General features: G+C 37.0%; 2 protein-coding genes across 3 annotated transcripts in view; both read right to left on the bottom strand.

The window, feature by feature from the left end:
- Positions 1-57: 57 nt before the first annotated feature.
- LOC112043464 (contactin) lies at positions 58-7,921 on the bottom strand. Its single transcript, XM_024078874.2, has 3 exons — positions 4,295-7,921; positions 3,812-3,997; positions 58-3,158 (listed from the first exon to the last, which is right to left on the bottom strand). Exons 1-3 carry the CDS (start codon positions 7,727-7,729, stop codon positions 2,844-2,846), a joined length of 3,936 nt encoding a protein of 1,311 aa, XP_023934642.2. The 5' UTR covers positions 7,730-7,921; the 3' UTR covers positions 58-2,843.
- A 1,758-nt stretch (positions 7,922-9,679) lies between these two features.
- The window catches only part of LOC112043465 (uncharacterized), a 104,422-nt gene continuing 98,648 nt past the window's right edge, over positions 9,680-15,453 (bottom strand). For both annotated transcript variants that reach the window (XM_024078876.2, XM_024078875.2), the window contains 4 exons: positions 15,257-15,423; positions 14,734-14,945; positions 14,143-14,333; positions 9,680-13,340 (listed from right to left, as the gene is read on the bottom strand). In XM_024078876.2, the coding sequence (XP_023934644.2) occupies positions 13,116-13,340; positions 14,143-14,333; positions 14,734-14,945; positions 15,257-15,423 (795 nt within the window). In that variant the 3' untranslated portion in view covers positions 9,680-13,115. The remainder of the gene's footprint in view (positions 13,341-14,142; positions 14,334-14,733; positions 14,946-15,256; positions 15,424-15,453) is intronic.

Raw genomic sequence — 15,453 nt, 5'->3', positions numbered from 1 at the left:
TTTGTAGTTGTTAGAAGTAAATAATTCGCACTATACAATAAAATCAAACACCAAATAAAAATATACCATGGGTAGTTTTATTGAACAAATTGATTTTTTTACAAAATACATATTAACATTTAACATTACTATTAAGGCAAAATTTGAATTTCTATCCACGAGATAAATCCCGTTACTTCAACTCCTTCAATTCCAAATTCCATCATTATAAAAAATACAAAAATTGTCATCTACACAAATCGGACACGTTTACACAGTTCTATTAAATCTACATAATATTAAAGTTTAAAACGTTAAATCTTTAAACCAAAACGAAAACAATATAACCGACTACAACATTCTAGCATTCTTGCACACAAAAATGGGGAAAAGGTGTAAAAAGTAACTGTGAATCTATTGAGTCTTTTGAGTATTTATTTACGCCGATCGTCGATTTGTACGCTTTGTACGAGATCCGTTATTAGAAATATATACCCTCATCTGTTATTTAATTGTGATTTTAAATAAATGATAATTAATTTTTCACCTTGGCTCATTGCACGTAGGTTGTAGGTGAAATATTATCTTTCATTTATTTCTAATCACAATTAAATAACAGTTGAGGGTATATGTATATACCTAATAACGGATCTTGGAGCATTTCCGGGCGTGCTCAAATATCAGCGTCGCAAAAAGTCCAACTCCTTTTATATACATTCATACTAATTCATACTAACATTAAAAATGCGAAGGCTGTCTGTCTGTAACTTTTTACGATTTAGATGACATTTGGTATACAGATAAATTGGACCTTGGAGTTAAACCCAAGTTACTTTTTATCCCGGAAAAAATCAGAATTTGAATTTCACGTGAACGAAGTCGCGGGCGTCCGCTAGTTATAAAATAAATATGTGCAATATTTAGACAGGAATGTCTCTCCATGTTAATACAATCTTACAAACCATCAGAATTGAAATTATGACGATTTCAAAATTTTGTTATAGTTGGCGCCATCGATCGTAGATCGTTAGATGGGCCCCGAAGCGTCGCGGAATTGTCATTGGTTTCGCACGTTAAGCCGTCATCACTCGTAACACCTTTGTCTCTACTCGTGTTTGCGGCTTGTACTTTTACACTTCCAAAATGAACACGAAGTCATAATTAATGGATTAAACAAGAAAAAACAGCAAAATTTTTTTAAGTCCACGTCCACTCACCGCATGCGCTTTTTGCATACTAAGATAAGATGTGCGTGCACGTCTTTGAGTAATGACATAACATTGTGCGTTCTTTAATATAGAGGGGCCTATCTAACGATTTATATCGATGGTTGGCGCGAAATCGATCTAAAAGTAAAATTAGTATGAATGCCGAGAATAGTCCAATTTTGATGACATTGTGATGATTTTACAACCATTGATTACAAGAACTTGATTTAGATACTTACATGTAAATTAATATACATCCTACATTTAATAATTACCAGAACTACCTTATCTACAAAAAATGGCTCGGATTGTTAGTATATTCCAGAAAATTACATAAAAATAACTGAATTTCTTACATCTACTCACTGTGTAGATATGAAGGATACATCATGATATGATTCTGTTTTGGAAAAATATCAAAAATTAAATCTTTACATTATTTTAATATGCATACTTATTGAGATTCTTAAAGAGAGTTATAATAAAAATATTATAATAGCAACATTATTGTCCTTATTTGAAAATTAACAAAAAATAAAACATAAATGCATTGCAATAAATTAAAATGGCCGGATATTTATATCACAAAAAAGAAATTACTCAAAAAAAAATAGTAAATTCTATACAAAGGATTTTCCTTTGTATATAGCAGCACAACAAGAATGATATTCAATATTGAATATAAGTCAGTATCAAAATATAAAAATATATTCATTAATAAAATTGATCATGTAAAAATAAGCATCTTACAAGCTACGTGTTTTCTTAAGGCGGGGCAATAGTTTTATCTGTATGATATTCGATAAAACTAAACGCCTACGCTAGTTAAAGTCCGGCCGCTCAGAGATTGCGTTTCTCACAGGTCGTAATTGAATGGTATAAGGTTATTGAACTGCGTTGTTTCAAGGCCAATTGTTTCTTTGTAGTGATTAGACATAATAACGAGGCAATTGTAATTGATTATATTTGTCTCATTTTATCACGACCTGCCAGAAACGCAATCTCTGAGCGTCCGGACTTTAGATGAAAATGCGCGTCAAGAGATATAGAGATAGGGCCAGTTCGACCACCTTCTGTCAAGTGTCAGACAGCCTAAGTGTCCGGTTATTATGCAAGTGGACTGTAAATATATTTATATGTTGTTTGTATGAGTGTTTACTGATTTCATCCAAAACCAATCAAGTAATCTGAGAACCGTTCTACTGACTTAGAACAGTTCTTCAAGATAACATACACAGCGAGGTAGTCTTTAAAGAGAAAAAGTTTATTTATTTGATATTAGCGCGTGCACACGACTTGTCGGCACAGCTGAACGAATGCAACATGCAATTTTAAAATGGCATCGTGGTTACAGTAATGGCCGCCGCTCGATTGTCAAACCGACTTTGACATTTGAATGACAACTAACAACAGGTTCTGATACGATTTTTTCTCAAACTACCCGCTAGTAATGCCAATTTCCAACAGTCAGTTTCTTGTCAAAGGCAAAACTTATACTATCCAACACTTTTACAAATAATTTTGTAACCATATTGTTGTCTTTTTGTTTTCAACGCAATGAAAGAGAGACTGATATTTTATTGTCAAATTACCTCATTATCTATTAACGCGCATCTCAGACCTACAGATCTAAGAGTCTATTCTTTTATTTAAATCTTAAAAACATATAACCTTATATACTACAGAAAAAAGAACGAAAGTGGTAATCAATAGAGATTCCTTTGAGATTTCAGATCTATATGCAGAACTACGAACATAGTAACCATATGCGTCGCTGTGGTAATCACCCATTTGGAAGGTGATCGGCGGTGAGGACATCCTTCCATCCCCTCCATTGGAAAAGGCCAATACTCTCAAGTTGTACGACTTACCCGGAGTCAAATTCATCACATACGCTTCAAGTTTCTGTTCCACTGGGACTATGGAGTCATTTGCGGTGCTCATGTCCTGGTCTATTTCCCAAACTCGGACCTGAAAAAATAATATTTTTTAAATGCAATTGTCAGACACGACAACACATTCCCGGTACACTGTTCAGCACGAGTCTCCTCTCAGAAAGAGAAGGGTTATGCCAACAGATCAATATGGCCCTATGGGCCAGACTGGCAGACGTCACACACATTAAGAAAATTCTCAAATATGCAGGTTTCCTCACGATGGTTTTCCCTCACCGTCTGAAAAGCGTGATATTTAGTTTCTTAGAATGCAATAACTGAAAAGTTGGAGTTGCATACTCCGGACCGGATTCGACCCTATGTCCTCCGAATCGAAGGCAGAGGTCATATCCACCGGGTTGTCATGCCTCAATAAGTGGAAAACCATCGCCTACCTCGCCTATAAAAACACTTCCTACAAAATTCTGCCATATCCAACATGACTATGAGACATAGGTATTAAGTCTTAGAGGTGTAATTATACCAGCAATATTCTTATTGAATATCCTTTAGTCTGTGACACCGCAATGCTGCATTGCAGCAATAAACAAGGCGGTCATATATACAAGGCAATAAACAAGCAAGGCGGTCCCAAATAAGTCCTGTTACAAAAAGTTCAAATATTACTTTAATGTTAACAAGTTAACAGCATGAAGACCTCTCTGGTGCACTTAGTAGTTGTTTCATTACCTTGTATCCGAGCAGCGGTTCCTCCTCATCAGTGGGCTGCACGTATCGCCACACGACGCGCACAGTGCTGGGGTTGACGGCCCACACGTTGACGGAGGCCGGCGGCTTCTGCGGCGCCTTGCGGAACGTTCGCTCCAAGTACCGTTCGCTCTCCGGCCCTTCGCCCGCAGAGTTGAATGCCATTACCTGAAACAAAATGACAAAAATAGCTTCAGAACCATTTCTGGTAATTTACCCTTTCTGAAATATCACAATGGCATTTTAACTGCCTATAAGGACCATGTTGGAGTACCAGTTACATGGCTCGTCACAAAGCGTTAAGCCGTTGATCCAGGACATTATAATTAACATCAAATATTGATTTATACAGAATCAATGTGCTCCAAGCAAGCGGAGCTCTAAATCACCTCAAAAAAGTCTGAAAAAAAAATTCTTGGACCATTAAAAATAGGCTGTGGCGATGAAAGTAGCAAAGAAATTTACCTTGACGTAATAATAGGTGTCTGCTTGCAATCCAACAATAAGAGCCCAATTCCTCGTTGTTCTAGAAAGGTAGTATATGCACTCCTCCTCATTATTCGCTTGTTTCCAATATTTAAGACGATGCCCAATGAGTTTGCCGCGCAACTTCTCACGAGACTGATCAATGGGATTCCATGTAACATTCAGTGCCGTAGAGTTAAAGGATCGAGAGTACACCAATTGTGGCGCAGTCTTAGGCATATCTTCGGCAGAGAATATCGTCACTACTTCGCTCTCTGGACCAGCTCCAATATCGTTAAAAGCCTGGACTTTTACGTTATAAGGCGTGTAGAAGTAATCTAGAGGAATGTGTACGACGTGCATTCCGACGTTTCCATATTCTTTAAGTAAAAGCGACTGGAATTCCACTTCAGAGTTATTCCGACGCCAAAATATTTTGTAATGAATTCCAGGGCCGTTTTGTAGTGACGGTGGTAACGGATTCCATTTAATAGTGAGATCGCCAATTTTACCACCTCCGCCGCCCACGTTAAACGGACTCTGGTACGGTTTATCTGGTTGAGTAGAGAACTGAGGACTGGGAGAAGACGGCTTCCCTACCCCTAAACTATTGACAGCCTGCACTCTGAACTCGTACACTGACCACGGCAACAGAGTTGTAGAAATCGACGCTCGCTTTCGTCCGTTATACCTATCGATTTCCATGACGTTTACCACATTCTCATTGACAATATACCAAGTTGAATTCCATTGTGTGCGACCTGTGATGACGTAGCTGCTGATTGGACGCCCATTGGGATTGCTGTCTGTCCATTCGAGAGTTACAGAGGATCTCTGGATGTTAATAACCTGTAAACCTCCAGGCGCACCGGGTGGACCTTCGATACGCAATTGGGTGCGTGTCGAAATCCTACCGATTGCTGACTTAACTACACACTCGTACTCTCCGACATCCGACAAACTCACGTCGTATATCGTTAACTCTCCTCCGTCGATTTTAATGCGTTTATTGGCATAAACATCTGCGTTTTCTCTCATTCCTATACCATTGTGATTCCATAGGTAGGCAGTGTCCAAAAGAGAATCAATATCTGCAAGACAATGCAGGAATATCACTGAACCAACGTGGGTCGTGATTCGCGGCTGTAGCCGTTCTATGAAGCGTGGGGCGCGCAAAATTATGAGTCGTCCACGACTTTCATCAGTACCATATTGATTCTTAGCAACACAAGTGTAAACACCTTCGTCATCCCTCGATAACTGCCTGATTATAAGATTACCAGTTTCAGTTATAAATCTTTTACCCCCAGCACCAATCACAATGTTATCCTTCTTCCAAGTAAATGTAGGTTTAGGCGCAGCCTCAGGATTGCATCGAAGAGTAACATTTCCTCCTTCCGATCCATAAGTTTCAGATTCTAGAGGACGCTTTTTAAAGGATGGCTTGAGGGATAAAACACGAAGTTGACCTGTAGAATATCTAGCTTTCAATTGATTTTTGGCTTCACACTGGTACATGCCAGGGTCTCGTGTAGGATCCAAGTACTTGATAATAAGTACATTATCTTGAATTATGTACCTATCCCTATCTTCAGTTGCTAAGGTGTCCATGGAAATTTTCTCACTGTTCTTCCACCAGGTATAATTAACATCAGGGATGCCAAATGCTTCACAGTTCCAATGCAGGTCACCTTTATTGTCCATATGCTTATTTGTCAATGGGATGGTGAAATTTGGTTCAGCTTGTACTTTCAGATAGACAGTGTTTGAAATACGAGCTCTATCATTGCGGACATCACACAAGTATTCACCTTCATCTTCCACACCTACGTTAGGTATGGTCAGAACACGGTCAAAATTGCTCAAATAAGCCTGTTTAGGGATGCCACCATTTTTCCTAGTCCAATTATAAGAGGGAACTGGATAGCCAAAGGAAACACACTCCAGTCTCACCTCCTGTCCTACAACTGGGGCATCGGGAAACACCTTTGGAAATCCAATTGGAAACTTAAGTTGCTGATAATCTGAATGTGGGTACACAAGAAGTGGAAAGAAAGGACCATTTCTACCAGCATCAGATACTTTACTCATCACATTGCAGCTGTAGTTACCTCTATCAATAGTTTCCAATGCCGAGAAGTAAAGCCCTCCATCATAGGAGACAAACACTCTTTTATCTTCCTCTACAAGATTTGGAAAATAGTTACGTGCCCAGAGAAAGCTGACCGATGGGTAATATGATGGCGGATCACAATACATAACTTTTCCCCAATATTGATTACCACTCTCCACTGGTCTTTTTTGATTGAACTCTCTAATGAAGCCAAATGACAACCGAACTGATTCTGAACGAATAACACCAAATTTATTTGTAGCAGTACAGTGATACTTTGCATTGTCTTTTTCAGCATCAGGCTTGTCTATCATAAGGGTACCACCACTAAGTATAAATCTTGTGTCAGAGAGTGGATCTATTTCAGTGAAAACTGGGTTATCAACTTGATAATCCTCTCTGAACCATTTGTATGTCGGTGCTGGATATCCACCAGCAATGCATGTTAACTGAACATGGTTCTTTTTCATTGGGTCATAGATAATATCCACAGGTTCTTTTATGAAGTAAGGACCACGTGGCAACCTTTCTGGATCATAGGTGTCTAGACCATAGGTGAAGGATCTTTCTTCCTCTATCAAGTAATGTAATCTTTGTGTTTGACCTTCACAGATAAAATGGTAATACTGAGTGCCTTCCAAAGGAGCCAATCCCCAGCGCCCGTCTTCATGAGAAAATTTATAAACCAAGTAATCTTTAGGCAACAAATTGTAGCTTGTGTAAGTCATTTTTCTGTCATCAAAGAAAGCATTTTCCAAACCAGTCAGCTGTGAGCCGTCAGCTTCGTTGACCCAATAGCCTGGGGTCTGTTGATGAGCGCCGATGTACCATGACCCTTTTTGGGGATCTAGACGCATTAAGTTGGTGATAATGAAGCCATGTTCTTCTGGACTGTTCAAACTGGCTAGATCAGCTTCATACGCCTGACATATTTTACGAGCTTCATTACGAGGACGATCTGGTGATTTTGTGAAACGATAACACGATTCTCGAAAACGAACCCAGTTAGGAGGGCATCTGTACCGCTCCTCGTAATCTAACTCTGCATAGTAAGTGGCGGTATTCTGTGGATCGACCTCGTTTTCTCCGTCACCGTAAACGTCGGAGTTAAAGCTATCTTGGTAAAAAGAACTCTGCGCTGGGTTTGTGTAATCGTTCCCGTTAACAGGAAAACTGCCGTAGGGTACCTGTAGGTTTTGTCTATACGTTCCGTTCTGGTTGGCGTCCGGTGGATAAGGCTGCTGATAGTTAGGTTTGTAAGGCTCCAAGCCCTGACCGTATACACAACTGAACGCCGCTAAAAGTAACCATGTCGCTTTCATGTTTTGTTCCCACGTTACGAATGTTTACCACTATTCCTTATAAACGTTTTTTGCTTCGAGTAATTAATTCCGTTAATAACATATCGTGCTTTAAAAACGTTTAATTATTAATTTCAAATATTATTGTTTCGTACTCTTTTGATGACAACTTTGACAATTCGTTACAAAATTCAAGCCCCGCCTCAATCATAGACATAATTTATTTATAGAGTACCAGTAACGTGCTCGGAAGAATTTCAGTGTTCTTCACAGACTAATAGATACTGGTGTTCTTGCTTGGCATAAAGAAGAGTAACCCTTTGACTATTTAGACTATGGACCTGTTTCGCACCCAAATTCACCAAGAAAAAAGTCTGTAATTTTTGAGAGGGACGAAGTAACATCGAAAATATTTAACACCATTAAATATATTCTGTGTCCATACACTATACACATAATATAAATTTCACTCTCAATACACACACGCGTAATTTTTACACAGCCTAACCAACCTTAGCCCCGTAGTAACGGTCTAAGTAACCAACACATCGCTTAGACTGTTCACAGAATATTCATAAAATATTTCTTGATCGATTTTTTGTTGTTCCGTCAACAACGTTCCGTCGTTGCAATTGCTTCTAATAAAAATTTGATAAAATTAAGGTAGAAATACTTATAAATGAAACATTACTCCAACTACAAGTTTTTGGCTGTTTTTATGCCATTCAACTACACAAACCGGCATTTTTAGGGAGCTCTTTACACAACGAAAACGATACAACAATGAAACATCGATTCTATAGCAACAGTTTTTTTATAAACGCGTTAGATCATTGATTTTTGATCTTTGCCCTCGATTCGGTGGATATCGCTTCGTTAACTGGGCTGTGCCAGCTGTGCTAAACGTCTATAAGCTTCTGGACTGGGACGGACTTGGCATCAACATCAATGTCGAGTACATAACTCAACTGCGGTTCGTGGACGATGTAGTAATCATGACAGAGACTGGATTACCTTTGTATCATGCTCAATGACGTCAGCAGAGTTTCTCAACAGGTGGGCCTGAAAATGAACATGGCCAAAACAAAAACATTGTGTAATGCTCATATATCGCTCCGCCCAGTTTTAGTTGAGAACGTTGCACTCGAAATTGTAGACGAATACGTATAACATATGGTCCAGTTAGGTAAGTCCAATTTTGAGAAGGAGGTGAACCGCCGAATCTATCTCGGCTGGGCTGCATTCGGGAAACTTCGCGATATCTTTTCGTCCGAAATTCCTGTCTGAAGACAAATGTCTTAGAACAATGAGCGTTGTCAGTGATGACCTATGGTACCGAGACTAATTATGGGCCTCATAAGAAAGCTCAGAGTCACACAGATGGAACGAGCTATGCTAGGAGTATCTCTGCGTGATCGAATCAGATATGAGAGGATCCGCAGCAGAACCAAAGTCACCGACATAGCTCAATGTGTCGCGAAGCTGAAGTGGCAATGGGCGGGGCACATTGTTCGAAGAGCCGATAGATATCGAAGGTCCCAAGGTGCTGGAATGGTGACCCCGCACTAGAAATCGTAGTGTTGGCCGATACTTCACCTGGTGGACTGACGACATCAAGCGAGTCGCAGGGATTCGGTGGATGCAGGCGGCTCATGATCGTGATATTTGGAAGTCCCTACAAAAGGCTAATATGATGATGATACTTATTCTTTCGCCATTATTAAGGTACCTATAGTTGGATGCAATCTATATGGCATTTCGGAACAGCGCGCGTTAAAATGCACAATACAAGATTTTAGGTATCACTGGTTAAGTTGAGGTGCGGCCGTAGTAGCCTATTTGTTACATAGTATGTTTCGATTTAGTAAATTAAACTATCAATAAATATGGCAACTCTTCACATTATTTGGTAGCATGCAAAAGTAGGAAAGTCATATACCGACCGTATTTATTCAATAAATAAAACAACGGTTTCAATTGATCACTTTCTTTATTTTCCACATCATCAACAAGAATTATTGTGTCAATATTGATAATAATACTTATACTGTAGGTACCGCTTAGAACAGACAGTTAATATTATACAGTTCATTTTCCGTAGTTATACAACTTTGTATACTATAATATAAAGTCGTTAGTTACAATCTCTTGCGATTTAATAAAAATCATACCGTTTTCCGCGCGCAAGTTCTCTTCTAATATTATTTCATCACAGATCAATCATGTACTTCTTCGTTTATCTCCATAAAGAAACAAGATAGGGCGGAACATGATTTCATTATGGAATACAAAATTGCTACTATTCACACAACTCTTCCAAAATACTACTAATTACAACACTACCTACTGAATGAATAGTACAGTACATACACTTTCAATGTATTATTCATTTAGTATAATTGAAATAAATTAAAAAATAATTTGCTTACTATTTGACTTATAATATATTTATTTACAAAATTAATATAATTTTCGCGATATGCATAAAAATTATGGTTTAATAAAATTTCCTAATTTCTTATTGGACTCTATAAATAAAAACATAACTTTAATAAAAATAAGTGAAATTATTGTACAATAAAAATATATCAGGGAGACATATATACCTATAGACAAACATAACAATGTTATATGAATAAAACAAACATAATGTTAGATATCTGCTACGGTAAAATATCTAAATAATCTATTAACTTAGCACTATTAGCATAATCTCAGGACAATTCATTAAAAAATTCAAAAGTAGCTCACTCATAATATTTTACGATCACATCATTAAATAATATTTTGTGAAGCGAAAATTTAATTTAAGTAATTCTTAAAAATTTACATTACATTTTTTTTTTGCGCCACCGATTTCTGTAAGCTTATTTTTTTTAATGACTTGATTTGCCGGGCTCTGAGTACATGCCCTTTTGCCAAAGCATGCGGTTAAAATTTATCGACAAATATCGTTTAAGTCGATGAAGATGACAGACGAAAATGCCTGTCAACTTGACACATTCTATCTTCGACCATTCATATTAGGACCTGCCTCGCTAACCGTTACCCCACCAGCAAAGATCAAAAATCAATGATCTAACGCGTTTATAAAACAACTGTTGCTATAGAATCGTTGTTTCATTGTTGTAATCGTTTTCGTCGTATAAAGAGCTCCCTAAAAATGCCGGTTTGTGTAGTTGAATGGCATAAAAAAACGGCCAAAAACTTTTGTTTAGTAAAAGACGGGGTTATGTTTCATTTCTACCTTAATTTTATAAAATTTGTAATAAAAACAATTTAAAAAAAAAAAAGAATCGATTCTTTTGACGGAACAACAAAAAATCGATCAAGTAATCGAATATTCTATGTATATATTTTGTGGATAGTCTAAGCGATGTGTAGGTTAGGCTGAGTAAAAATTACGCGTGTGTATTGCGAATCAAATTATTAGTTGTTTGTAGTGTATGGACACAGAATATATATATTGGTGTTAAATATTTTCGATGTGTGAGTTTACCTCGTCCCCCTCAAAAAACGACGGATTTTTTTGCTGGTGAATTTGGGTGCGAAACAGGTCTAAATAGTCATAGTATTCTACCAACTAAGTAGCTGCAACATTCAGAAACAGTAGATAACTATTGCATAATCCCACTGCTGCTTTCTCTTTGTATACCATCGATGTATATTATTACCACTGTAATGGCCAAGTTACATGAAGTTTTCGAATGCGACAGGTTCTTTCTAGACAACGATTTTACAGCCACAGAGACACTATGGGTATAAAATTATTACCAATACTTAGGCCTAGTCTAATATCGCAACAACATAAAACATTTAGGTATTTAACGTTTGACTTTTAAATATTAATCTAGTCAAGAACACACATTTCTAAAGGAGATGGTCCATTTCAGGACTACTTGTACCCCGTATCATTAAAATTTAAAAAATACAAAGATTTTATTAAAATTTAAATAAGTGAACAAATCTAACTAAATAAAAAGAAATAAATAAAATTGAAACCCAAGTTTTTGAGTTATATCAAGATGGCACCCAAAAGCAACTATGACAATTGACATCCAACATGAAATCGACTATTGCGGACGAAATGTCATCAATCAATAGAGTTGCATTTCTTGGGAGAGAATGAATATTATTTCGAAAGAATTAAAGTAAATTCGTAGATTTGTGTAATCGATAATAGTTAAACATTTAATTTTCTTTTATTTCCGCCAGGGTACAATAACTGATCCTGGGCTCCATACAATTTTGGACCATCTCTTTCATTTCAATTTTCAACTACAGTGCAATCAAAATGAACATATACTATTGCACATTTAAGATTATGCTATATCTTAATTTTTTTAATTAGTTTATGGTAACTATATCTCGTTAATATCCTATAACATAATTGCCACATACATCTAACCTACTACGTATTCACATAAATCAATAAACACCATACACCATTAAATAGCACCCATGAAATACATTTAAAGCAACATTTATTATTTACAATACGCCAATATATTTACAATTGTATTTATACAGGTTGTTCTAAATTACACAATAGATCATACAAAACAATGAGAAGTTTATGTAAATGTCAGAGGTTCTTCTATCGAGAGGTTATTACCTCTAGAGGTACACACATTTGAAGGTAGTTAAATAACTTATGTAAGCTTTTTATTAAAGAATCATAAGATTGATTGATAATCGTCATAAGATTTTTTCACGATAACAAAATAATAAATATATAAACCTAAATGTTTTGCCAAACAGGTATATTTATAATGGTTGCACGTGGACAGTTGGAACTTGTAACGCAATATATTAAAGCTATTAAGCTCTGAAATTTTTTTTTTCAGGCACTTGCCATGTCGCCCCGTTAAAACAGTCATAGTTTATTTCATTTTAAGGTTTAAAAACTTCTGATCTCTAGAGGTAATAACACCTCACTGTTACATTATGTCAATTGACTTGATTGATTGATTATTATTATTATTTTTACACAAGTTAATTATGATAATGGCTGCCCTTAATTATATTACAGTCTCATAAAACAAATACAAGATTATTGTTATAAATGAGGTAAAGAAATCATTGATCAATTTTAAATTAAATTGATTAAATCATAAATAGTTTCTTTTTCCTTGTTCAGTGCTTCAATAAAGAATATGCGAGCGACGGATTCAAGATTCAATTCTCAGTCTTTGCACAGCTATCATACACATTCATAGCACATTTTTTTCTCATCAGACTGAGCTGATGATTTTTATTTTTAAAAATTAAAGAAAACAATCTATTTGTAAAAATGGATGGACATTGGTTGAGACAACTAAAGCTCAATTCTGCAAGTAAACGCTTGTGTAAAGTTTATCAACAAAATATAATGAACCTCCTAAAATAAGCAGGGATTTGTTTAATGTCAGCTAACGAGGACGGTCTCTATTTTCAGCAATTGCCTCAACTTGTCTGTGACTCTAACTAGAGCCACCTTCGACGCTCTCACGTTGACTTTCTCTCCTGCACCGAGGAGCTGGTGGCACTGCGCTCTCTCTAAGAACTCCTGGGTGCGTATCTCTCGGAGAAGTTCTTTAGGCGATCCCGAACCGCAGTGAATTTGCTTCAATAGGCTGTCCTTTGATTTTATCTGAAATTATAAAGACAACATATAGAAATATTACTAAATCATGAGACCATATCTTCCCGTGGATAAAGTAAAAGACATATAGGGTAAACGTCGCAAGCAAGGCACATTAAACGGTAATAGTGTTACCCACATTCCGACAAAGGGCACACTACCAATTAGGTGCCCATTGAACCGAAAGGTGGCGGTTAAAAACCCACCTAACTGAGGATTCCCAAGAAGGGTTGATCAGGCAGGCAGCCGGTCATAAAATCACTAGCCAAAACCATTAAAAATATATCAAAACAAAAGATTGACATATTTTTCCGACCCCACTTAAGGGTGATGATGACTAAATTATGAGACTACAAATACACGTCAGAATGGATAAAAACTGGAAAGATAGCTCACACAATCGAATAATATTTTAAGAAAATCGTATTATTCCTCGAGAAGCCAAAAATGCAATTTTGGTAACCAGTTATCCATACCAAAAAACTGGGAATCAACTTTTAACAATAATTAAAAACTGCGAGTTATATTGTCTAAGATAGCATAGTCTTTTAAAAGCTTTTGCATTTGCATGCTCAGTTGAAAAAACTCAATTCGGAAGCAGATATTTTGTATACAAGTTTAGTTTAGATATTGTCATCTAAACCTAATTAATTAAGTTTAGATGACAATATCTTAATTGCGTAACGTCCAACATGGCATTAAGTTGTTTTTATATACTCCTTCAATATGGGTATCAAATGAATCTTTCATTTGATATCCATATTATGATTCGACAAAAAAAAAACTTGTACATTATTTGTTACTTATTCACCTGAAGAATGTTAGTGATGTCCTGCAGCAAGCACCACAGCCCGTCTGCCGGCTGTCCCGGCGCGGTGCGCAAGCTGTAGAACGGCGGCAGCGGAGCTTCTGTGCACTGGATCTCTATGGTGGCGTCCGGGGGAGGCGGCGGCGTCGCCGGCGGCGGGGACGACAGCGGGTCGCAACCGTTCTCCTCGCGATCTTGAAAGTTACGGAGTCATTTTGTAAGAGATCCGTATCTACATCAATATGAGGAAGGCCTGGCTATCACACTTTTTTTAGACCACAATATATATGTATAACAAAAAAAGGATTTAAAAAAGTTAACACAACAATAAGGTCTTGTGTTTAACCATAATACAAATCATCACTATGCAAAACTTAAATTCAATATCGACTTTTTTACTAAAATGTCCGTTGGCTCTTCGAAATATAATATTACGCCCCGACCATTGCCACTTCAGCTCTGTGAATCATTAAGCAATGTCGGTAACTTTAGTTTTACTGCGGATTTTCTCATTTCTGATTCCACAATGCAGAGAAACTCCGAGCATATCTCGCTGCATCGCGCCTTGCGAAATATATTGAAAAATATATTCACCTATAATCTTCTCTGGTGAAGGAAACCTCCAAGGTTCGATGGCACGGCCCTGGACATCAGCTATATATAATTGGAGCAACTGGGCAGCAGAACCTTCAGCCAACTCTGCTGGCATTTGACCAGCGTATGTCCCCAACAGAGGATCGGCCCCGTAAGATAGCAGCAACCTGATTATTTCTACATGGCAGTTTTCACTGGCTTCATGAAGTGGTCTGAAAATAAAATGTATTTATGTAACTAATTAAAACTTTAAAATATTTATTATTATTTTCATAATACGTTATAACAAAAGACTGAACTGATTAAGAAGTTATAAAACAAATGAGTTGTAGCTTCTAATAATGTCACAAAATTAAAGAACTGATGTCAAATTAAAAGGTACATCACTTATTTCTTCTACAACTAAAGAACTGCCCTACTGAAAATACAAATAAGCAACGTACCAAAAATTAAGTGACAGACGTCTTCCAGTAAGGACGCAAAATTATATAGCACAGTTTTCTTAATATTTTTATTTTTTTACCTTATTCCTCCTTGAGCTGCAGCCGAAACGTTAGCACCATATTGGAGAAGCAGTCGAGCTATTCGGACGTGACCCTTAGCCGATGCCACGTGCAATGGAGTAAAACCTGCGTTGTCCTTAGCCGATGGATCCGATTCCATTTTCTCCAAACAATATGCCACACAATCCTAAAAAAGATGCAAGCAATTAGAGCAATT

The sequence above is a fragment of the Bicyclus anynana genome, chromosome 12 (genome assembly GCF_947172395.1).
Source record: "Bicyclus anynana chromosome 12, ilBicAnyn1.1, whole genome shotgun sequence".
Taxonomy (NCBI): domain Eukaryota; kingdom Metazoa; phylum Arthropoda; class Insecta; order Lepidoptera; family Nymphalidae; genus Bicyclus; species Bicyclus anynana.
The sequence above is the reverse complement of the archived record's forward strand: the minus strand, read 5'-3'. Positions and strand labels throughout refer to the sequence as shown.

Bases quoted from the DNA above. Each gene is read 5' to 3' on its own strand.
- LOC112043464 (XM_024078874.2), bottom strand. From the start codon at position 7,729: ATGAAAGCGACATGGTTACTTTTAGCGGCGTTCAGTTGTGTATACGGT. The intron at 3,998-4,294 runs GTAAATTTCTTT...ATTTTGTTTCAG, and splicing joins ACACCTATTATTACGTCAAG to GTAATGGCATTCAACTCTGC. The intron at 3,159-3,811 runs GTAATGAAACAA...TTATTTTTTCAG, and splicing joins AACCGCTGCTCGGATACAAG to GTCCGAGTTTGGGAAATAGA.